This window comes from Anolis sagrei, chromosome 1, assembly GCF_037176765.1.
Source record: "Anolis sagrei isolate rAnoSag1 chromosome 1, rAnoSag1.mat, whole genome shotgun sequence".
In the NCBI taxonomy this organism is placed as follows: Eukaryota; Metazoa; Chordata; class Lepidosauria; order Squamata; family Dactyloidae; genus Anolis; species Anolis sagrei.
The window spans coordinates 193,331,110-193,357,098 of record NC_090021.1 but is presented as its reverse complement, the minus strand read 5'-3'; the positions used below and the strand labels follow the sequence as shown (position 1 = coordinate 193,357,098).

Sequence of the window (25,989 nt, the reverse complement as noted above, 5' to 3'; positions counted from 1 at the left end):
AAGGTTTTGAGACTTCTCTGCCAAACAGCATTGGGGCCCTTCCACACAACCCTATACTTACTTAGGCGATCCCTCGTTGGACGAATAAGATGGTCTTCCATTATGGGTTTTCTTGTGGGTCTGCATGTGGCTGTGGAGCCCTATTCTTGCTCTGCATCTTCTCCCACAGTGAGAGCATTGGTTTCCAGGTGGAAGGCGGTCCCGGTCGGGGTTGGCTTGACACGCCTTCCTCCTGGCACGTTTCTCTCTTTCATCCTCCACTCGTGCCTCCTCGAATTCTGCAGCACTGCTGGTCACAGCTGACCTCCAGCTGGAGCGCTCAAGGGCCAGGGCTTCCCAGTTACAACCCTATAACCCATAATATCAAAGGAGAAAATCTCTCAATATCTGCTTTGAACTGGGTTATCCAAGTCCACACTGCCATATATGCCAGTTCAAAGCAAATAATGTGGGATTTTCTGCCTTATATTCTGGGTTATAGGGCTGTATGGAAGGGCCTTCAGTTCAAACAGATGTTGCAGATGATTATCTGCTTTCAACTGGAATATATGACAGTGTGGACTCAGATAACCTAGGGCCCTTCCACAAAGCCCTGTATCCCAGAATATCAAGGCAGGAAATCCCACAAATATCTGCTTTGAACTGGCTTATCTGAGTCCACACTCAGATGATGTGGGATTTCTTGCCTTGATATTCTGGGATATGGGGCTGTGTGGATGGGCCCTGAATTATCTGAGATCTCTTCCACACTGAACAAAAATCCCACATTATTTGCTTTGAACTGGGATAAATGGCAGTGTGGACTCAGATAATCCAGTTCAAAGCAGATATTGTGGGATTTACTAGGTTCTTGTAGGTTTTTTCGGGCTATAGGGCCATGTTCTAGAGGCATTTCTCCTGACGTTTCGCCTGCATCTATGGCAAGCATCCTCAGAGGTAGTGAGGTGAGGATTTTCTGCCTTGAAATTCTGGGTTATATATGGCTGTGTGGAAGGGACCTGAGTCGTCACTGCCATATATTCCAGCTCAAAGCAGAGAATGTGGGATTTCATTCCGCTGTGTGGATGGGGCCTTGTGTCTCACTGAGCGACAACACGACAGCATTGAGCCGTGGCACTTATTCTGCGTGAAGCGTACAATGTAGAGGCGCCCTCTGCCTGAGGGGGCGGAGGGAAGGGCGGGCTCCTTGCGAGGCCCGGCCCCTCGCCCTTCGAGCCTGGGAGACAGGCAGAGAAATGGCGGCTGGGACAAGCTGAGGGGAAGGAGGCGGGCAGAAGCAGCACAGCACCCAGAGGCGCCAGGCCTCCCCTTCCCTCAGGCCCAGCCATGAGGCTCCTGCGGGCGCTGCTGCGGAGCGTCTCCCCGGCCACCATCCCTCAGCAGGTGGACTTCTACTGCCGCTTCTCCCCGTCGCCGCTTTCCATGAAGCAGTTCCTCGATTTCGGTGAGTCAGTCAGGAAAGGCAGGGAGGCAGGCAGGGAGGAGGGTCCCGCCTCCTTCCTTCCTTCCTCTCCTCGCCCCACTATTTTCTTTCCCCCTCCAGAGCAGGCATGCACGACCTGCGGCCCTCCAGGTGTTTTGGACTTCAACTCCCAGAATGCCTAGCCATTGGGACAGCTGGCAAGGGCTTCTGGGAGTTGGAGGCCCAGACACCTAGAGGGCTTGTGCAGGCCTGCTCCGGAGTGTAAACAAGGAGGCCCTCCTCTCTCAGGACGTGGGTGCCTTGAGGGTGCATCTCCACCAGGCATGGGCACACCTGGGCCTTCCAGCTGTTTTGGACTTTAACTCCCACAATTCCTAACAGCCTCAGGCCCCTTCCTTTTCCCCCTCAGCCGCTTATGCGGCTGAGGGGGAAAAGGAAAGGGCCTGAGGCTGTTAGGAATTGTGGGAGTTGAAGTCCAAAACAGCTGGAAGGCCCAAGTGTGCCCATGCCTGCTTGATGCAAAAGAACCATGGGAGTTTATTTTATTTTATTTACTGTATTTGTATACCGCCTTTCTCAGCCAATTGGAGACTCAAGGCGGTTTCCAACAAATCAGTATACATAAAACATAATATAGATAAAAAACATTAAACGGTATAAGACATCACAAAAGCAGTAAACACAACATCATCAGCATCTCAGGCATTGTTCAGTTGCATGGTCAGGTCATTCGATTTCCTATGTTAGCTACTCTGTATTTGTAAACGCTTGCTTGAATAGCCATGTTTTAATTTGCCTCCGAAACATCAAGAGGGAGGGAGCAGATCTGATCTCCCTAGGGAGGGCATTCCATAGCCGAGGGGCCACCACTGAGAAGGCCCTGTCTCTCGTCCTCGCCAAATGTGCTTGTGACAAAGGCGGGACCGAATGCAGGGCCTCCCCAGATGATCTTAAAGTCCTCAGTGGTTCGTAAGAGGAGATACGTTTGGACAGGTAAGTTGGGCCAGAACCGTTTAGGGCTTTATAAGCCAAAGGCGGCAGTTTGAATTGGGCCCAGTAGCAAACTGGCAGCCAGTGGAGCTGGCACAACAAGGGGGTTGTATGCTCCCTGAGCACCGCTCCTGTTAACAACCTGGCTGCTGTTCATTGGACTAGTTGAAGCTTCCGGACTGTCTTCAAAGGCAGCCCCATGTAGAGAGCATTGCAGTAGTCTATACGGGATGTAATGAGAGCGTGGACTACCTTGGCCAAGTCAGACTTCCCAAGGTACGGGCGCAGCTGGCGCACAAGTTTTAACTGTGCAAAATGCTCCCCTGATCACCGTCGAGACCTGAGGTTCCAGGCTCAGCAATGAGTCCAGGATCACACCCAAGCTGCAAACCTGCCTCTTCAGGGGGAGTGTAACCCCATCCAACACAGGCTGTAGCCCTATGCCCTGTTCGGCCTTGCGACTGACCAGGAGTACCTCTGTCTTGTCTGGAAAGTTGTCTGAAAGTTGTAGCTTTCTCTATCCTCTAGCCTCTGCTAAAGACTGCTGGTGCTTCACCAAACTACACATCCTACGATCCCATAGCACCCATCCAGGGAGTTAAAAATAGTGTCAAATTGCATTCATTCTGCAGAGTTGAGGCCCCATATCACAGCTGAATAAAACTCCACATTTTTTGCTTTGAACTGTAATATATGGCAGTGTGGACTCAGATAATCTAGGGCCCTTCCAGAGAGGCCCTATACGTATCCCAGGATCTGATCCCAGGTTTTCTGCTTTAAACTGGATTATATTAGTCACCACTGCCAGATAATCTGGGATAAACAGAAAACATGGATATTTTGTCATGTCAGGAGCAACTTGAGGAACTGCAAGTTGATTCTGGTGTTAGAGAATTGACCGTCTGCAAGGACATTGCCCAGGGGATGCTCAGATCTTTTTGATGTTTTACCATCCTTGTGGGAGGCTTCTCTCATGTCCCCGCAAAGGGAGCTGGAGCCGACAGAGGGAGCTCTTCTGCGCTCTCCCCAGATTTGAACCTCTGACCTTTTGGTCTTCAGTCCTGCTGGCACAAGGGTTTAACCCATTGCACCACTGGGGACTCCACCTGGGATCAGATCCTGGGATATAGGGCCTGTCTGGAAGGACCCCCAGTTGAAAGCCCCGAGCCGCCCTGAGTCCCCATTGGGGAGATGGTGGTGGGATATAAATAAAGTTTATTATTATTTATTAAAGAAGATATTGTGGAATTTTCTGCCTTCACATTCTGGGTTATATGGCTGTGTGAAAGGGTCTTGTGATGCAAGGAGCTCCACTGGCTGCCGTTCATTTTCCGAGCCCAATTTAAGGTGCAGGTGCTTACCTACAAAGCCCTGAACGGTTTGGGACCATCCTACCTGCGTGACCGCATCTCCGTTTACGAACCCACGTGCTCACTTCGTTCATCCGGAGAGGCCCTGCTCGTGATTCCGCCTGCGTCACAGGCGCATTTGGTGGGGACGCGAGATAGGGCCTTTTCTGTGGTGGCCCCCCGACTCTGGAACACCCTCCCCAAAGATCTTAGACACGCCCCTACGTTGGCAGTCTTTAGAAAGAACTTGAAGACCTGGCTGTTCCGATATGCCTTTCCAGAATAGGAATCCTCCAATAACAAGTCCCAGAAGCACTTTATTAGAATTAAGATTGCTGGCACACTGCACTTACCCTATGATCCTTACATATCACCTGTCACATCAGCACTTTTAATCTGTACCCATTACTCTGGCCCGGCCCAGTTTTATTGTGTCTTGATGTATTGTTTATTGCTTGTTGTTTAATATTGCTTTAACTGTTTTTAATTTGTTTTAGGTTGTGTATTGTTATGTTGTGTTTTGAAGCCTTGGCCTTTGTAAGCCGCATCGAGTCCTTCGGGAGATGCTAGCGGGGTACACATAAAGATAATAATAATAATAATAATAATAATAATAATAATAATAATGCACAAATGCTATACTGCTTGACAGGAATGCTATACCTTTTTAACCAGCTAATTATGGTGTGCTTCAAGTTGTTTCTGACCTATGTGACTCTAAGGTGGACCTATCACAGGGTTTTCTTCTCAACATTTGTTCAGAGTGCATTGCCCTTGCCTTCCTAAGAGGTTGAGAGAGTGTGACTTTTTCTAAGGACACAGTGGGCTTCTGAGACTGGTCTCCAAGGTTCAATGCTCAGACTTTTCTGCCAGGCTGGCTCCTATCTACTGAATAAACATTTAATTGGGACTTGAATCTCCCTGGAACAAACAGAAGGTCATAAAAACTTGACCACAAATTATGCTGGTTTTCTAGGGATCTGATGTTCAAAATCCCAAAATAACTTTAGAGTCCTTTAGATTTCTTCCTTAAGGTACTGTTTCCCCCCCACAGTTTCTTTTGACAATTTGTAATATGTGACTTAAGATTTCTTTGGGAGTAAACAGTAAGAAAAGGGCTCAACTTTTCTAACAGCCTCTCAAAACAATTCAGTTCACTGATATGAAACACAAAATTGGTTTAAAAGTTCCAGAAGAAATTGTGCTGGAACATTTGCACCTGCACTTAATCAAAACTAACACATAAACTGGTAAAAATATCAAATTTATGAAAAAAAAAAAACCTATGTATTGCATGGCATTTTAATTGTGATTTTTGCACGTAGACTAAAAACAACTACAGTATTGAAAGTAGTTTTTTCATTACTTTTTTTTTCATGCAGGAGCCCAAAGCCACTCCTGACCATTAGGTTGTACACAGCTGTTTCTAGCAGAGGGAATGGCAACAGCAGCTGTTCCAGAAAAACAACAGGCAAAGTGACAGAAGGCTTCGGAAAGTTGTTTGAATAGAGAAGCCTGGTATCACAATATAATTAATTTGATTTATTTAGTGCAATGGCTTTTAGCCTCTGGTCAGACATCTCTGTTTCAGGGAATAGTCTGATTTTTAAAGTCTGTTTCTAATTTTGGTATTTTAAAAAAACCTTCCCTGAATAGCCCTTCTTTCATATAATTGTGGTTATCAGTCATTGGCTCTAGTATGCCAGTATTTCCTTTAAAAAAACAACAGTTTTCCTATAAAGGTTCATAACCTGGGAAGCTGTAAATTAGACCCAGGACACCCCCCCCCCCAAATGGATACCAAAATCCATGGATGCTAAAGTCTCATAATATAGGATAGTGTATTTTATATAATGGCGTTCCTTATATAAAATAGAAACATCAAGGTTTTCCCTTTGGAGTTTTAAAAACTATTTAATATTTTAATATTTTCAAGCTATAAATGCAGAATCAATAGATATGAAGGGATGACTGTATATATAAAGTGACGTCATGTGCAAACTTGTTAATCATTTCTCTTTTTCACACACACTTGCTGAAAGTTTCAGGTAAACATTCATATTGCTCCAGTTAAATTGGGTACTCGTTATCGCTGGAAAAGCAGTATTGTTCCATGTTGTTAATCTGCAAGCATCTGGTTTGCACTGCAGTTCTCTGTGTATTTGTTTAGAAATAAGTCCTGTTGAGTTTAATGGTGCTTACTTCCAGATACAGCTAATGGTTTTTTACAGATAAACAATGTCAGATTGCAGATTTGTTTTAACAGTCTTGTAAAAACGTTTCTTTGAATGTTATTTTTTAAAAAAAACAGAAGATGAAGAGTGAGAGAAATTTAAAAAACAGGAAAAGACATCGAGTCTTCATAATAACAGACTGGGGATATATACATTAATAAAACTTGATCATCCCTGCTCCATGCCCCCCTGGATCTGGTGTTTGTACTTTTTAAAAAGTTGATATAGTAAGTCTATTTGTCCAGTGACAAATGCTTCAAATTACCTTTTCAGCTTTGGAGTGTATGTCTTTACACATGTATCCTGAATGTCCATCAGTTAAGTTTCAGGTTACAGCAATGCACTGTAGCTGTAAAATACATCCATATCAACTTTTTAAAAACTGACACAACTGACTTGTGGTCCTCTAATTTGATGCAGTGCTATTGCAACACCACAAGTAGGGCTGGAATGGTAGCTAACAGCGTCCTAAAAATGGATCTGGAAGATTTCTCAGGATTTATTTGGATGTCATGCAACCATTGTGGTTTCTACATGCATGTCATTGCATTGTGAAGAAAAATCAGTCTCCTTAAATATTAGGAGACATGAAGTGGATATGTGTGATACAGATGAGACTGGAGATTCTGTCCTAAATTTAATGCACTCTGCAGTATTACCTCCAAATTGTTTTTATGCTATGATGTGAAATGCTTTGGAGCAGTTGTGAGTAGCAATTGCTGTTGGGGTGGCCACAGCGCACATAAAAATTTGGAAGGAGAAATATATTTCAGGTTAGTAGACTTAGTACAATTGCTTACAGAGCACACAGATTTCTATCTCAGCAAGGATACACTATTTAATATTTTCCCAATCGTGTTTAATAGGAACTGTTCTATAGAAAGCATATTGTAGTGTAGGACTATGACTCTGGAGACCAGGGTTCAAATCCCCACTCAGCCCTGGAAATCCACTGGTGACTTTTACAAGTCACACTTTTGTCAGCCTCAGAGGAAGGCGAAGGCAAAGTTTCTCTGAACAAATCTTGCCAAGGAAACCCTGTGATAGGTTCATCTTAGAGTTGCTGTAAGTCAAAAACTTAAGTTAAAGCACACAGCAACAGCTGTTTTTCCTCATTTAAAAATATTTGCATCTATTCAGTATCTCTTATGTGAAATAGGTGGCGAAACATATACAGTATTTACCTCTGGGGTCTATTGATATTAAGCTCCTTTTCATTGATGTTATATTGAAGAATTTTGTTTAAATACTGTGGTTTGCTGAAGTTATGTATAAACACAACACAAGGATCTATATGGAGAGTACTATGTGTTGCAAATGATCCAAAAGACGCATATGAGGCCGAAGAAGTACAGATTCCCGCCCTGCCAATCCAATCCCTGCAAAGTCTGTCTCAGTTAAGTGCTACCTGAGAAGAACTATCATATTTGAGACATTTTTTTGTCTGTAGGAATTTGGAAGAGTGATACTCAGTAGAGGAAGATTTCTCTTGACCCAGTAACCTACTTTCCTAGTCTTTCTTACTGCTGTGTTAAATAATGTGCCAGTTGTTTTCTCCAGAGATCAGTGTACCTTTATTCTCCAGTACTGGCAAAAGGAAGCTATTTGAATGTGATTCTCTTCTGCAGAATATCTCCATGCTTGATAAGTCTTTAAAAATAATGTCTCCAGGCAACAAATAGTCACCTATCAGTCCATAACAAAAATGCTTAATATTGACAATTGAATTAGATTTTAGCATATATGCACAGAAGAGCATCTTGTAATATTTGTATCACAGGTATTTTTCTGAACACACATTTCTTTCTCCAATAATTTTCACAATGATATAACTGTACAATAGATAAAATATATCCCAGGATCTATTAAGAAACAAATATTGTTGGCATCTGTTTATCACTATCCTGATCTGTTTATCACTGTTTTGTATAGAATCATTTAACTGTATGCAACGTCAAGCCATTTTCTCCTGTCACATTGGTATTTCTCCCTCCAGGATCTGATAATGCTTGTGAGAAGACTTCGTTTATGTTTCTGCGACAAGAGTTGCCTGTAAGATTGGCAAACATTATGAAAGAAATAAGTTTGCTTCCAGATAACCTTCTGAAAACACCTTCAGTTCAACTTGTTCAAAGTTGGTAAGAATCTATTTTTTAAAAAACCCAAAACGTAAGACTAAATTGAAACCACAAGCACATACAGTAGAATCTCGCTTATCCAACATAATTATTTATTTATTTATTTATTTACAGCTTTTATATTTCGCCCTTCTCACCCCGCAGGGGACTCAGGCGGATTACAGTGTACACATATATGGCAAACATTCAATGCCAATTTTAACATACAACATATACAGACATACACAGAGGCTATTTAAGTTTTTAATCGTCCATCTGCGATGCTGATGAAGCACTTCCGCATTCCCGCATGCTTCCCCGCTGGAATGCTTTGCTGGAGTCTTCTTTATGGCTTCATAAATCAGTTAATTTAGCCTCCCCACACTTTTAAGGTGGTACCTTATTTTCCTACTTGACAGATGCAACTGTATTTCGGGTTGCAAAGGTCGACAACAGGCTACACACAGCCAGCTGCGCCACAATCCTGGTGCCAACAAAATGGCCAACAAAACGTTGGATAAGCAAAAATGTTGGATAACAAGGAGGGGTTAAGGAAAAGCCTATTAAATGTCAAATTACATTATGATTTTACAAATTAAGCACCAAAACATCATGTTTTACAACAAATTGACAGAAAAAGCAGTTCAATACATGGTAACATTATGTAGTAATTACTGTATTTGCGAATTTAGCACCAGAACAGACAAGAGTTCTTTCTTTCTCCCTCCCTGGACATTATTCCAGGCATGAGGCAGACTGCGTTGGATAATACAGAACCTTGGATGAGCAAAGGTTGGATAAGTGAGGCTCTATCATGATATAGGCCTGAATCCAATTGTTGGATCCATATAGAGTAAAACCTACCCTGTCAACTTACATAAAACCTTTTGTAAATCACTTCGAATTAATGGGTCTGCTGAACTACATAAAAAGCAAGGCATACTGGGCATACCGATATGCCATGCCTATAAGGGATGGGGAAGATGGTGCCATAAGGCTGCATGTTGGCCATTTAAGTCAGTTCTTGATGTCCTTTGATTGCTGGTATAGTTTGACTGTTATGAATGTTAGCTATCATTCCAGGGCTGGACAACACAGCAAGCCTTTAATGGAAAGCAGAAAACTAACCTTCCAAATTCTTCTCAGTCATGTTAGAATGGGAGGGATGGAATAATGATATCCCTTTACATTCTTTCCAAAAGGGTAACCAAAGGGAAGCAGATGCTTGATGAGGATGATGTATTCCATATGGCTCCAGGATACATTGTTCAGAAGCTTAGTATTCAGTGGGATTAAGCAGAAAATATTAGAAGGAATAGCTAATTATTGGAGAGTCAATATGTATGGCAAAGCCAATAATGCGAAAATTGTGTCTTTAGGTATGTTCAAAGTCTTCAGGAAATCCTTGATTTTAAAGACAAAAGTGCTGAAGATTCAGAAGCTGTTTCTCGGTAAGCATATTTTCCATGTGATTTTAATACGCTATAGAAATTGATTTTCAAAGATCTTTCTAATCTAAGCTTAAGATCACATTGGTATTTTCTTTGTCTCTTGATTACTTCCAGAGTATAGATACAGAATTACTTTTGTTCAGCTGCTGTACAGTAGTTTCTGATGGCATTTAGGTGATGTTTTTAATGCAAAGTATATTGAAGAAGTCTCCAAATAAAAGGCCCTGGAACAAAGCATGGAAAATAGGATAAACTGTACATAATTCCTGACAAAATGTGTAGAAACATGCTTCTTTGTTGTCTAGATCTTGCAAGATTTTCTGAAGCCAATTAGCAGCAGTGTAGAGCCATTTTACTGTCAAGAAATTATTTCTAATGCTCAGTCAGAATCTATTCTCATGTAACTTCAAACCATTGGTCTTACTGTCTGGGGAAACAGAGAACAGGCTGCCCTCTCTGCTTGGTGATAGCCCTTGAGATATTTAATGAACACAGTCATGTCACTCTTCAATCTTCCCTTCACCAGGCAGAACATGTCCAGCTCCTTATACTTTTCCTCCTCATACACTTTGTTCTTCATACCTCTTATAATTTTTGTTGCCCTTTGCTCAAGCTGCTCCAACTTGTCTATATCCTTCTTAAAAGAAGCCCCTCAGAACTGAATGCTGCACCCCAGGTCTGACCCAAACAGAATATAGTCGGACTATTACTTCCCTCAGTTTGGGAACTATACTTCTATTAATGCAGGCAAAAATAGCATTTGCCTTCTTTGTTGCAATATCACACTGCTGGCTCGTGCTCAGTTTATGATCAATAGTAATACCTAGATCTCTTTTACATGCAGTCCTGCTGAACCATGTATCTTTCATACTGTACATGTGCATTTGATTTTTGTGGCCTAAATGTAGAATTTTGAATTTTCTCTATTCAATGTCATTGTGTTAATTTCTGTCCAATTTTTGTGTCTAGATTGATTTCATAGAAAGTCCATGTGGTTTTTCAGTTTTACAGATACTGTGATAACAATACGGAACCGTCATAATGATGTTATTCCTACCATGGCTCAGGGTGTGATAGAATATAAGGACCACTATGGTGTCGATCCAGTGACCAGTCAGAATGTGCAGTATTTTTTGGACCGTTTCTTCATGAGTCGCATTTCGATCAGAATGCTTCTTAATCAGCATAGTAAGTATTATGTTATATGTTAGGAGACAACGCATGTCATGAATGAGTTACACATTTCAAAAGGAAGGAAAAAGCCTCTACCTCATATACCTGCTGATCTTATTAGTATCTTCCTATTCTATATATACTGGTTTTCTAGGTCTGTGTGTGTTTAAATTAATCTTCACCCTCCCAATGTAAAAATCAGCTGTTCTTGTGGTCTGTAAATTGTGAAACCACTTTTCTTATCTTTTGTTGGCAGCTTTGTTGTTCGGGGGAAAAATAAAAGATAACCCAGCTCATCCGAAACACATTGGAAGTATTGATCCAAAGTGCAGTGTTGTTGAAGTTATACAAGGTGAGTTCTTGCAAGAAAATACACTTGATGACAAATAGGTAATAGTAGTTATTCACTATGTCTTCATCTCATTGTATCTGGTATGCAGATTTTTAGTTTGGTTGAAGTAATAATGCTGATGACTATCTCGGTGCCAAAGTTGATCCCAATTGTGCATTAAACTGGAATGATGGGACTTAGATTGTAGTTCTAAACTAGAGAAACAGGCTGTTGTCCTGATCACACTTCTTAGAAATCAGTGCTATCAAACTCAAGGAACTGATATCTAGGCAAACTAACAAATTATTCTGCAGTTTTTTGTATTTAGTAAATAATCTCCCAGAGTTTTTCGCTTGGAGAATGATTTACTTGGAGTGGCAGGGGACAGACAAAAGAGGAGCACATGGGGCCTCTGTCCTCTAGCAACCCACATGGTTTTGATTTTTTTTTCATGTCAAGAACGACTTGAGAAACTGCAAGTCGCTTCTGTTGTGAGAGAATTGGATGTTTGCAAGGATGTTGCCATGGGGACGGCTGGATGTTTTACCATCCTGTAGGAGGCTTCTCTCATGTCCCCACATGAGAAGCTGGAGCTGACAGATGGGAGCTCACCTTGCTCCCTGGATTTGAAGCACCGACCTTTTGGTCAGCAGTCCTGCCATCACAAGGATTTAACCCACTGTGCCACTGCAATGGGTATCACACACTTTATTCCTCCTCCACCAAACCACTTGTTTACGTACAAAGGATTTATGTTGATCTATGGCAAAGCTGGTACTTAAGGACTAAGGCTGGCATTGTTTAATGACCTGTGTTTTTAAATGGTTGGGGGAGCTACAAGGGGCACTGATGTCCTTCATTGTAACCAAGTCTTAATCGCCAAACTCTCTGGCTTCTGGGTTTTGACTATGCGTTGTTCACATGCTTTCAGACTTAATTGCTCAACCATTAGATGCTTGCTTTTGGAAAGTTAATAAACGAGTTAGCTTAGATCCCCCAGAAGTTGATACTGTATATTTGCCTTGATTCTCAGTATAATAATAATATGGTTAAAAGTAATTATTTCAATTGACTGAAATGTACATAGTGAACTAAGTTCAAATCCCCAAAATATTGAACAGTAAAAACAGAAAAACTGAAACTCCCCCCCCCCCCCAAATATTTCTGTGGCAATGTAAAGACTGCTGCTAGCAGTTTTCTGTAAGTTGGGAAGTGTTAACCTTGACAGAATTGTTCTGGCTTTATTGCAGATGGCTATGAAAATGCCAAGACACTCTGTGACTTGTACTATATGAGCTGTCCAGAACTTGTGCTTGAAGAGCAAAATGGTAAGCATGGGTAAAGGGGGGGGTGGCTTACCAAAGGAAATCATACATGCTGGCAGAGTAGGATCTGCAGCCTTTCTAATGCCTCTTTAGTTCAGAACTACAAGACACATTTAAGCCGTGTCTGTGATAATATGAATCAGCCCATTAACTGCTCACCAGTGACATGTTTGCTCTCCAGGCAAGTATTGATCCTGGCACATAGCCTTTGTAGTTGTTAGATAAATTCCTGGGTCATGTACAGGCTAAAGATGTAGAGTGTTTTACACGTGCTCAGATTATATCCCATAGTGTGAAGTGTCGAGACACTCACATTATGAAATATGATATGAAGAGCCAGATGCAGTTCTTTTATCATGATTTCATGCATGAGTAAAATTGTATATTATAGGATTGTTTGTTAAAAATACAGTTATTACACTGATCACTAGGCTCACAGTAATTTGGAATATGAGAAAAATACTTGAATGCCGAGGTATAGTATATTTCCTCTAGAATGTATGATATCACACCACAGCAATAAATTCTCCTACTTTCTCATTGTACCTGTTACGCTGTGGGAAAGAGATTTTCTTCTCCCTGCTTCCTCTCTTGAAATGAGCTCAGAGTATATAGATTTTTGGGTCTGAGTACTCATTTATGAATCGCACAGCTATACAATTTTGTTATCTGGGTTTTCTTTCATTGGACATTTCTGAAAGGAGTAAATTGGGGAAAGCCATTGAAATCATAAGATTTGGTGGGTAAGGAAAAGCTGGTGCTACACTCATTGGTTAGGTTACTACTGAAAAGATGTGTTGCAATTGTATGAATAGGGTCAATATAAACACAACACAAGGATCTATATGGAGAGTACTATACAGGTTAGCTATATGTATAAAGTGGCATTCCTGCCTAGATTAAATTGATTAGTGTTAATCATTTAAATACTTACATTACATAGATGTTGCTTGGCTGTTTTTATTCTGCTAGACATCTTGGGTATTTTATACGGAAAGATAAGCTTTAAAATACTTTAAACAACCAAGCAGGAAGACATTTAAACGTGTTCAGTGGTTATGGGCATGTGGTACAATAAACAAGGTTCATCTTCAGCCTACTTAACAGAGGTTTCTTAAACATGAATAAATGGTCTTAAGAGTTACAGAAAATACTTAATTGAGGTAATAGCTCTACCTTTAACTTACATCATATGTAAATAACATATTTTTTTTGGTGTCAGGAGCGACTTGAGAAACTGCAAGTCGCTTTTGGTGTGAGAGAATTGGCCATCTGCAAGGACGTTGCACAGGGGATGCCTGGATGTTTTGTAAATAAGAATAATTTATAATCAATGTATTGTCGAAGGCTTTCATGGCCAGAATCACTGGGTTGTTGTAGGTTTTTTCGGGCTATATGGCCATGTTCTAGAGGCATTGCCTACAACAACCCAATTTATACTCATACTGCACAGAAAGGGAGCTTCATTCTTATGTTCCTATAGAAAATTCTTGCATAAGAAACAGTAAAGTTCCCGTGAATACCACCAAGTTTATAATGTTGGTTGCAGCCCCAATTTTCCTGTAAAAGTTTTAAATGTTTGTCACTTATAAGTCTCATGCACAATCTATTAACCTGAAGCCATGTTTCATTGTACTTGCATTGTAATATTCACTACCATTCACTCCTTAAGCATAGATAAAAGTTTGCTTTCAGTATGAAGATATAAAATATATTCATTGTTAAATGTTAATAGCTATAGGGAAGAAATAAATATACTTTTCCATTAGCTGACTCTAACAGTAGAGCAAAGTCTCCAAAAATATTAAGGAGACAAATGGAATAACTGTTGAGACAAAGTAAGGATATACATTTGAAGAGATACATGATAGACTCACCGCCTCTGGTGCCCAGAAACAATATTTTTTGGACACGTTATGCGTTCAGTGCTGTGAAAAGGGGTTCAGTTGATTTTTAAAAAGCAAAGAACAGAAACATTTTAGAACATAGCTTTTGATTTATGCCTTTTGCTAACAACAATCACAAGTACATTATTAGATTTGCCTTTTGTGCCTACAATCATATAAGAAAACATGCAAGCATCCAAGTAAGCATGCAATTTAACATGATGTGGTTAGTGGTAGAGTTGTTCCCATTGAATATTTTGTAAATAAATGGGGAAACTATTACAAGGAAATCTAATTACTGGATTTGAATTGCAGGGAGGAGGATTTTGGACTTGTGCTTTTTGAATAGCTCCAGATCTTCATGGCAACCTATCTTGAAAATCATGAGGTTTTGAATTCAATATTAGATATGTTTTGGTGATGGCAGTGGGTTTACTTTTCAAAAGATGGCAAAATTTGTAGTGGACACCCGTAAGCCCTGGAGTGTGCTGGGTAGTTATTTCTAAAATGGCTGCACTGTTTAATCATTCAGAGGCTTTACTTTTCATCCCCACTTCTTTGCAGTCAAGTCACCAGGGCAGCCCATGCAGGTGGTGTATGTACCATCACATCTCTACTATATGGTGTTTGAACTTTTCAAGGTTTGTACAAAGTTTTTGATGTATGTTCTATTCATCAGAGGGATGAGACTGTCAGGAAAGAGGAATGTGCACTTTCCTCACATTTAAAAAAACTTTGATTTTTTTTTCATTTTTGACAAGTGCCTGAAAAGAATACATGATATATATTTCTAACCTGAATCCTCAAAAAGAAAGTATTCTGCTGAATTTTCCATTCCCACATTGTGCCCTCATGCAGAGACACCATTCCTTTGATGGCAATTTCTAATAGTTTGATGCCCTCCCACTCCCACAGCGTCATTGTTATCTTCCAAGCCTCCAGTGAGCAGCAGTTTTTCTGGGAACACCTTGGTTGAGATTTTACATTGAGGGTAATGTTGCCCACACAGCCTCCCCCTGCCCTGGCAGCTCTCAAGCCTTGGAAGCAGTAGGTGTGGTGCTTCTTGTAGGAAGAGGGAAGAAGGAAGGTAGGAAAATATTCAGATAATGGAAAAAATGGTTTCAGCTCAGTGCTACGGGAAGACGTGGCAAATGGAATGCACCTTCTTTTCCCCTCCCCTTATTTTTATCATATGAATTGCCTCCTTCCCCTCTCCTCAGGTAAGCAGAAACCTCTCCCAGAGTTTGAAAGATCCAAGGGACATTTTGCACGAATCACAAAGGGTTAGAGAATATTACTCTGCACCCTGCCCCCCAAAAAATATTCAATGTGTGTAAGCCACACTTACACACATGTACTCGTATTTACTTGAGTCTACTGTGCCATCGAATCTAATATGCACCTCAATTTTCTAAACCCTGAAACCAAAAAAAAAAAAATTCAAAAAGTTTAATATTTTGCTGCTGTGCAAAAGGTGCACTTTTTGAATTTTTTTTTTTTGGTTTAAGGGTTTAGAAAATTGAGGTGCATATTAGATTCGATGGCACAGTAGACTCAAGTAATTTTTTTAAAAAAATATGCCCATCACAGTTGTTGCCTGCATAGAATTCCCTCTTTAAAAACAATTGTGATGGAACACCAAAGCTTTCAGCAATGGAAAAGAAACAGTTATGAATCCACTTTAACTGCCTTGGTTCAATGCTATGAAATCATTGGGGGGGGGGGGTGTACTTTTACAAGGCCTTGTGCTTTCTTTGCCAAAGACTGAATCAAACTATAAATACCAGCATCACATAGCATTGGGCTATGGCAATTAAATTACAGGTGACACTTCTCAAACAGAAGCTCCTGAAGCACCTTGCTTAGCACTAAGATTACCATATTATGCAAATTGAATGTGCACCCTAATTTTGGCAAGGTATTTTAGCCAAAAAAGCTGATTGTTAGATTCGAGATTACCAAAGGGCAAATATTATCTTCAACCCTAGTAGAGTATGCAAGAGTGAAATAATGCTACAGTGTTTTATGATTTAATTGATAATTGTATGTTATTATCGTTATGTTAGGTTTTTGTTTATGAGGCATTAAAATTTGCCATAATCATGTTGGAAACCTGCTGGGGGAGGAAAGAGGTATACAAGTGAAGTAAATAAGTACATAAATAAATAAATGTTAATCTGTCTTTAATATTTTGGAAATTTTAGAATGCAATGAGGGCCACTATGGAACATCACGCTGATCGTGGTACTTACCCTCCAATCCATGTGCATGTCACATTAGGCAATGAGGATTTGACTGTGAAGGTAACAGCTTTGATTAGTCTCAGCACATTATTTAAAAGAGTGATCTTAGCCATGTCAAATGGAAATATCTGCCACAGAGCCACCACTGAATCTAAAGCGTTGCTCAGGTGTGCGTACACCGAGTGAGAGCTAGGCTAGGTGAGTGGGATTTCTCAGATCTTTCAGTAGGCCATGGTCTTTTATTGAACCAGCACAGGCAGTCATGGTTTAGGGGCATACAGATTGGTCCACTGTAATGCATGCTGGGTGTGGTTACTTTGAGTGTTTTGAAGCATAATTCGTTTGATCAACATTATGTTTAAAAGTTTCATTTCATAACTTTTGACCAAATGATGCTTGAGGTAGATTACCGTAGATTGAATTCATGCAGGAATGTATACAGTACAGTACTCTCCACGTCAAGGGAAGGGGGAGAATAACAAATTGCTGGAGCTGAGTGTCTTTTCTGGTAGTAGGGAGGGAAATGAAGCTCCTTGTAACTGCTGCTTCTTATCTGATGTAAGGCCTCTCTTCCTTCATGTGAGGTTCTTTTCAGGAAGCAGGGAATGCAGGTTCCCAATGTCCTGCAGTCTCCTGATCAGAGTCTTCCCTCTGCAATCTTGGGACGGCTCAGTTGTTCTTTAGTGACAGTCAAATCAGCGTTTCAAATATTACTCCAATACTGATTCACATATATATTACATTTTCATTTCCCAGCTCAAGTGGAGTAGCAGATTCTTCCCTTTCAAAGCCTTACTCAGCTTACCCTAAGAAACCTAGCTTGCCTATTCTTGTTTGTTCCTACAGTATTCTCAAATAGAGAGGCATTGTGGGTGAGGAGGAGAGCGATAACTTTCTTAGTGGCTTCCTCTCTTTCCACCAGTAGGCAAAGATTTTTCTGTATGCTCAGTCCTTGCAATGTTAACTGTTTGTTGCAGGTCTTTTAATTTGGCTGTGTTGCATTTGCATTTGCATTTTATCACCCTTATTCTTGTAATAAGACTCCCACAACTGTGGAACCCATTATCTGTAATTTCACTTATTTGTGCCCAGGGGAAAATTGTCTCTCTAGCAGGCATGTAGCCGGGGGGGGGGGGGGGGGGCTTGGGGGGCTCCCCCCCCCGAAATTCTGATGGTGGTCCACGAGAAGGCCTTACTGGTACATTATTTAAACTGTTATGTTTATTCATATCATGATCTGATCACCATGCTCAATATATCCCATATGCATGGGGGGGGGGGTATTGGGGTAACGATACAAAAGGTTTACTAGGGTAGACCCTCTTTCACTCAGACTCACAGAAATAAAATCCTGGCTATGGGCCTGCTCTCTAGGAATTCAGTAGGTCCTCTTGTCAATTTGTAAGAATCCAATTGGAGGTTATGCTGAAATGCTTTAACCAGAAAATTACTTTTAAGGGTTTGGGTTTTTTTTAAAAAAAAATCTTTGATCACTTGTCATAAATGTATACTTAGTCTTGAAACATTGATTAGTGGAGTGGATAGAAAATACTTTAAACGTATTTATTCATAAATGTAATCCAAAATTTTGTGGCAGGAGGTGTATATTTTTCACCAGCCATAGAATCTGTTATATAAATCAGCCCAGGTCCTCATCATCTCTCCTGCTGTCTGTTGAGTATGTCTGGAATTGAGTATCACTCCTATGGATCTGTAATGTGGATATACACATTTGTAAAAAGCATTTTATGACCTCCATGTAGTAGCAGCCTTTCCAAACCCTACTTTACTAGGAATCAGCCACTGGCAAGAGTGGATGATATTTCCACTCCTCTCCTGTCAACTGGTAAGGCTGGGACTATCAGATGTAGGACCCTTTTGTAGTCTTGCCAGCTGGTGATGAGGGGGAAAATATGATCCATCTATTTCCCCAATAGTTTGCAGAACAGATCTCCTTTTCTTGAACATTTCTGACCAGGTTGTACCTGGTCAGAAATGTTGAGAGTGGAATCAGAGCAGGAGATGCTACATAGTTATGTGCATGTAGCTGAGTAGCCCATGTAGAATTCCAGCCAATATTCTTAATAAAGATTGAACTAGGGAATTAATGTAAATATGGAAATTCAGTTAAGTTCTTTCTTTCATATTCCAGATGTGTGACCGTGGTGGTGGTGTTCCTTTAAGAAAAATGGATCGCCTGTTTAACTACATGTATTCAACTGCTCCACGCCCTCGTGTTGAGACATCTCGAGCAACACCTTTGGTCTGTAGACTATATGAGTGCGAGCATTGTCAGATGAGAAAGTACATTAATTAATGCTTACTTTTTCTAGCAGAATTTTCATGTTCCTAGATCTACTGCCTGTATATAGATATGGGCTAGCGACAAATGAACTAAAGCTAGCACCCAGAGGAACACCTATTCCATAGGAACACCTATAAAAATTTCAGTGCAAGGAACTTCATTGAAGACAATCATGGTATAGCCAGATTATCTGTTACACCTGCAGAAATCTTTTCCCCACCATTTAAATGTAGATAAATGAGCAAGAAGAACCCCAGTGTTCTTCCAGTATTAAAACAAATAGTTTTCAAAGACTATTCATAATTTGACATTTTGTGGTTGTTTTGCACAAAAACTAGAATTATCTGCACAAAACTAGTATTCTCTATGCCAGGGTTGTCAAACTCATTTTCACTGCGAGCCACACCAGTCTTATGATTTTCTTCAAAGGATCCATGGATGGATAATTTTTAGGATTGCTTATTTTAGATTCTATGATCCATTGTTATTTTGGTTGATTACACTATGTAACATGATTTTTATTCCTGTGTTATAAATGTCATTTTCCAAATTGGTTCTATCAAAAAACATGGGAAAGGTTTATTAAATGGCAAAAACGTTTTTGTGCAGTACATTTTGCTATAGTTTTTCATTGAATATCTTGCGTCTCCACCAATTCAACATAGGTTTGTGGCAACCACAAAATGAAGTTTCTGGAGTATAACTACTTTCAAAGAAAGCACTGCACAATTAAACAGGAAACAACAATTTCAAACCAGGAACAGATTTTTTTTCCCAATTTTGTTACATAGTGTTATTGGAATAAGTTAATGTTTCAGTCGAACAAGTTGTGTGAGACATGAGTACAGTTGGAAGATGGGACTCAGAACTACCCGTTAATCCTTGACTTTCAAATCACTTGTTGGATTTGAAAAAAATGCAAGATGGGGATTTTCTGTTTAGTTGCAAGTTCTCTGCCAACAATACTTCCAAATTCCCTCTTTATATATACTTTGAGAACAATGCTCAGGAAACAGAATACATTTCTCCTGTGTTCTTCCTGCTGATTGTTGTTCTAGGAATGGCTATTAACTCTTAATATTAGCTCCATTATAGCACAGGAAGCGGTAATATCTTAGAGCATAACTACTGCTGATGTTACGGCACTCACCCAACTCCTCTATTTATAATTGCTCACACAAGTCGAGGCATAATTTGGTGAACAGTGAAATTAAGTAATATGTATACCAGCTGTTGTGAGAGTTTACATAAACAGCTGAAACTGATGTAAAGGAGAAATTTAGAAGTACGGCACTGAACCCTATTTTTGTCTGGATCAAATTAATGTTGTCACTATGGATAAAGTAAGTGATTCATCAAATGGAGTTTATCTGGTAGCTTTCCCCCTGCCCCATTAAACACGTTTGCAGCCCATGCTATAAACAGCATTTTGTGTTGGTCCTGCGAGACGGATCTTTTATTTGGCGGAAGCCCTTCTTGGCAAAAGCACCCTGTTAGTAGAATTGTCCACTGACGAGGAAAAACTGCTTGACTTGAGATTTCAATAGCAGATTAGTTTGCAGGCATCAGTTGGTGCAACATTCAAGGCAAGAGATTTAACACCACTTAATACTGCAAAACAGATGTGCTAAAAACAACTGGAATAGGCTAGTACTAAAAGTAATACCTTACCTGTTGGTATTAGTGCTTAGGGAAACAGCTCATTTTAATTAGTTTAGGATTCCATATCCCATGAAACTAGAAAAATTCAGTGCACGCCTTTGTAAAGTTGTTGCCAGTCAATAGAGAATTGCCGAGTGAGATGGACCAATGAACTGACTTCTTATAAGCAGCTGTCTACTACAGCAGCTCAACTTGCCTGATAATTTTTGGTGAGATACATCTCTCTGTCTGTGACATTCCTCACTTTTATTCTGGGGTTTTGCAATGTGTTCTGCTTCCTTACCTTGTATTGTCTTCATACACATCTGATAGTAATTATTATGGTAACCATGCTGAAATTGGTAGATACCTAATGCACATTCCTCTGCTATCCTGGGACATTAGAGAATTGCATGTAGTAAAGCAGAGGTGGAAATTGTGCAGCCACCAGTGGTTTTTGCGCTGCCCACTAGAGTGCCACTTCTTGGCTGAAAAAACATCCTGGCAAAAATGGTGAAGTGTGCCTCTACATGCCTTCTCACCTTCCATTAAGTGCTCTTCTCTCCCTGCACCTTGTTTGGATCCTCCAGTGGCAATGAAACCTTTCCAGTTTTATCCAAAGGAGAGGATATAATTTTCAAATCCTCTAGTTGTCCATCTTTTCATTAGAGAGACCCAAAGCCAGTTACAACACTCTAGTTTGAGCTGAGAATAAAACCCGTGGGATAATACTTCTAGTAGTAGTGTTATCTCTATTCTGTTCACTTTTCTCTTCATATGTGTATCTAAGCAGCAAATTTGATTAACTCTACAAACTGATAGCTATCTCAGTTTTGTTCTTGAGGTGCTTCAATTAACTCAAGTTTTTTGTGTGCTCCATTTCTTAGGCTGGATTTGGCTATGGGTTACCTATATCACGACTGTATGCCCAGTACTTCCAAGGAGATCTGAAGCTCTATTCTCTAGAGGGTTATGGCACTGATGCTGTTATCTTCATAAAGGCATGTCATTTACCATCAGTTTTGACCAGACTTGGTGCCTTTTAAAATGCAGACTCTATGGAAATTTATAGTAACACTGCCCCTTTTCTTTCCTCTCTAAAGGCTTTATCAACAGAATCTGTTGAAAGACTACCTGTGTATAACAAATCAGCCTGGAGACATTACACAGCAAATCATGAAGCCGATGACTGGTGCATCCCCAGCAGTGAACCAAAAGACATGACTACATTCCGCAGCGTATAGCAGGATGTGGCAGATGTGCCAAGCTCAAGACAAACTTTAGTACAGCAGTTCATGCAGTACTGTGTGAATAGGGCTTATTCCATTACATCTGTAACACTTCGTTTTGGGAAGCAGTGATTGCCACAAAACAGGAGTTAGAAAACCATGTTTTTGTTTTAGAATATAGTGCAGGTTGCATTTTGAAAAGTGAATATTCTAAATGTATTCCAACCCTTCTAAAATTGCTTCAATAGATGAATCTGGTGCTCAACATCTAGATTAGATACAAAAAGAGTAGTGACAGATTTTTCAAATATTATACTATTTAACTACCAAAAATTCTAATGAAACGTTAATGAGTATTTTGTAAACCACCTCTGAAATTTAATTGCACTAGCACAGCACTTTCTTCTGAAGAACTCAAAAAGTGCTTTACAATATGAGAGATATTAATAATTTCCATCCATTTTTGTCATTTGGTATTTCTTGGAATCAGTTTCTTCTTTCTAGTATTAGTCAACACCTTTGTTTCAGCTTTAAAATCTGCACATTCCGGCTAAAATTAGGAGTGCTTCAGTCCCATTACTTTTAATTGGAAGGTTAAGCATGGCCAGAATCCTGTTGGGCAGTCATCTGTGCAGATTTACATACTCTTGATTGTTTCATATTCATGATCCCTACATAGTCCCTAGGGACCCTGAAAACCCCCCAGAATGGTTCAGCAGCCATTGCAATCAATGAGGCTCTATTTCCTTGTTTGATTGGGAAGCAGCTGTTGTCTGTTGTAGCAGAGATTTCTCATAAGGAAATGACAATGCCATCAGCTACTTCCCAAGTGATGAGAGGAACAGATCGCCATTGGTTGTAGTGGTTACCACCTGATCAGTGAGGATTTTTTTTTTGGGGGGGGAGTGATCAGGATGGGAGTCATTAGATTTAAATCTCTTATCACTAAAATCCACATTGATATTTTATGTAGAGCCATTAATTAGACATTTTAATCTGGAATTCCTGAATTGAAAACAGGGCCTAATTCAGCCAAAATTAAAAGTTGTTAATTTTTGCTTGATCAGGTCATGTTTTCCACCTCAGGAATTTCAGTTGAAAATGTCTATAACTTGTGGATTTACATAAAATATCATGAAATATCAAATAAATTGGGTTTTTAAAAATAATATTTGCTTCTATAGAGCTTGCCCAGAAATAATAAGTTGAAACTTTCCCCTCAGCAGAAACACTTAACCACTGATATGACACCTCGAACAGTGGAATCAGCATGTACATTTAGTGGTATTTCTACCTAACCGGTTACAAATTACAACTTTTCTCTATCTGTTGTAGAGGTTTTAAAAGTGCTTCTGTTTTTACTGATCTTATTACTGCTTTCAGAAAACTCAGGAAAATTCTGATTAAAACCCTGCCAATCTCTAAATTGAATGCCACTAACTCTTGCAGTAGGTTTTGCAAAATACAACATGGTTGAAGACAGTTTGGTCACTATGCTTTGACATCTGCTTGTTATATATTAGTTTCTTTGTATGTATATTGACACTGTTTCTCTTAAAATACTGGTTACAGCTTATTTTTCCTTTAAAATTGAATGCTATTTCATCTCTCTAAATTCTTTTCAGAAATTACATTGCTTCAGCCTGTTGCTTTCATACTTATTAAACACTTTGCTTATGCGCTCACCGTCTCTTTCCAGATAAGCTAAAGTACTAATATTAAATCAACTCCTTTCAATTGAGTTGGTTTCTCAAGTGGCTCCTGACACACACACAAAAATTGAGTTCAGTAGAATTCTGATATTTGACAGTGCAGTATTGTTGTCATAGTGACAGAGCACAGTCCTCCATGTCTAATCAGAAGTGGGGCTTCCAGACTGGTAAGGTATTTCAGGCTACATATGGCAGTCCTAAAGTGTGTTCCAAGAGAATAGCACCCATGGAACGCAGTGAGACTAATGCATGGAGTAAGTAGGCACAAGGTTGTAGTCAAGTGAAACTAATTACAGAACTGCAAAGAAAATTAGTAAGTGGAAATTAAGCATAAAACATAACAATTGTAATTGCTGACAAGACAGTCAGTGCAAGGGGTATATAAAATTTACAAGCCCAGCTACAAATCTATAGAGCTAATTATGTTGCGGCACATTGCTGTACAATGATTATATTCATAATCTCTCTCATCTTGACACATATAAAATCTCAGGTCCTGTGACTCTTTCTCAGGTACAGTACTTCTGTCCAGCAATGTGATAATCAAGATGGAGAAGATCCCTACGATTCTTCCTCTTTTCTCTCATGCCCTCTGCTGCTCACAATTGACTTCTAACTAGCTTTAATTCATCTCCTCAATAGCAGTGATTGACTTTATCACTGGTTGCTGGCATGTCCTTAAAGAAATAAAGAATGTAATTTTACCTAGTTTGCACTGAGTAGATACACTGAATCAGTAGGAACACAGAAGGCAACATTTCCCTAAGACTAATGGATCTACTTTAGTAGGACACAAAGGTATATTCAGAATAGTGTCTTAGGCCATGTTCTCAAAAATATTTTATTTATGTAAAACAACTCATTGAAGATCAATAGCAGTGCCAAATTAAATGTTTAGGTGTGTGGAAATGGGCAGGTGAGACAGAATTGCAGAACCGTTTCTTATCCATTTTATTGTATGAGACGCACCCACATAAATAATTAGAATGGAGTGTGGGTTTAGTAATAGAGGCTGGAAGCCTCTTGGTGCACAGCATTGATGTTTGTATTGTTTCCTCATGTAGCAGCGGTAAGGGAAGGCCTGCTTAAAGCTCCCTATTTCTCCAACTCCTTTGCTTCTTTCACTACTATTGTACTTGCATTCTTTTTCCTTCTGCCACTACTCTCTATACTGCTGTAGTTGTTTATGTGTGGTGCACTGACAAAATTCTATGTCCAATGTGTTATACAGAATAAGGTTCCCTTTATTCCAGGCTCAGATTTTTGACATGCTCGACAATGTAATCATTTTGGGGTGAAGGGAAGGAGGGGGTGGATTTGCCATCCAGAATGAAAGTAGTTCCAGCATTTATAATTAGGATTCTAGCCCTCCTCTACTGAGTGCAGCCTTATCTTAAGTTTGAAAATAATATGGACAATCTCAAAATGAACCCAGCAACATTTGCATTGGTATTTAGATATACATTGTCCTAGCTAGATCAAGATATCAACAATAATTACCGGAAGTTATACTGTAAGTTATAGATTTAATAATTCCAGGCATTTATTTGCTGTTATTTTGAAGTTTTATCCAAATAATACAGTATTTCAGAAAATACAATTTACAATGCACCTTTACACGTATTCACTTGCTGCTAGTACTAAGACTAGATTTCAAAATTTGCTTATGGCTGGAAGAGTACAATGGAAACTTACAGAAGACATTTTGTAGATTTTTAATCTTCTACTGTGAAAATAATTTTGGTTTGCAAAATGGATTATAGTGATTTTTGTAAAAAAATAAAAATAAAGTAAGCATTTTTAAATAAAAAGGAGACTTCTAATTTATTGTGAGATTACCTCATGCCGTTTGCTTACAGGTACTGTAAGAAAGGAAGAAAAATACAGGAACTATGTACCTTGAGAGAGAAAAATTAGGTAGTCACAAAGGGAGAAGTGGATTCCTTGTCTGAACAACCCAGAATGCACCTTCACATTAATTATAACCAAAATGGGTCATTTGAAGAGAAAGCCATGCATTTAACACTTTTAATGTGATTTTCTTGCTTCTTGGCAGGGGGTTGGACTGGATGGCCCATGAGGTCTCTTCCAATTCTATGATTCTACTCAAGCCCCAAAAGACTCCTAGGGGATAGTCACTGCCTTCTGCTTCCTAATGAACTCCTGAAACATTCTTCTGTCAAAGATGACATCCATCAATCTACAATCTGGAGAATTAAGGCAGAAGGTATGCTCCATGGGTGCTTGATGGGCTTACCAAGTGTGTGGTGCTGGATGCAAGTCTAGAGACACCTAATGTGCAGATATTGTTTCCTGGATACATGAGATTCAAAAGAAGAGTTCCACAAGATATGGAATCTCTCTTTTTTTTGGTGACAGAAGTGTCCCAAATTGTAGATGTGAAGGACAGGATCTGGAAAGAAGTTTCTTGTCATGTTGAAGACACCCCTTCCAAATTGTTGCGAATCCAATTTTCCTAATTGACAATTGCCTTTCTTTCAAACACTGTATCATCTGAAAGAAAGGCAGGCTGGGCTAGTCAACATGAAACTGAGGAATATTATGCACTGAAGTAGCTCT

At 39.7% G+C, this 25,989-nt stretch overlaps 1 protein-coding gene across 1 annotated transcript; it reads left to right on the top strand.

Moving 5' to 3' along the window:
- The first annotated feature begins 1,182 nt into the window (after positions 1 to 1,182).
- PDK1 (pyruvate dehydrogenase kinase 1) lies at positions 1,183 to 25,220 on the top strand. Its single transcript, XM_060779166.2, has 11 exons — positions 1,183 to 1,444; positions 7,993 to 8,134; positions 9,493 to 9,564; positions 10,568 to 10,752; positions 10,994 to 11,089; positions 12,319 to 12,396; positions 14,844 to 14,920; positions 16,484 to 16,582; positions 18,675 to 18,785; positions 21,356 to 21,469; positions 21,572 to 25,220. Exons 1-11 carry the CDS (start codon positions 1,327 to 1,329, stop codon positions 21,710 to 21,712), a joined length of 1,233 nt encoding a protein of 410 aa, XP_060635149.2. The 5' UTR covers positions 1,183 to 1,326; the 3' UTR covers positions 21,713 to 25,220.
- Positions 25,221 to 25,989: the final 769 nt, after the last annotated feature.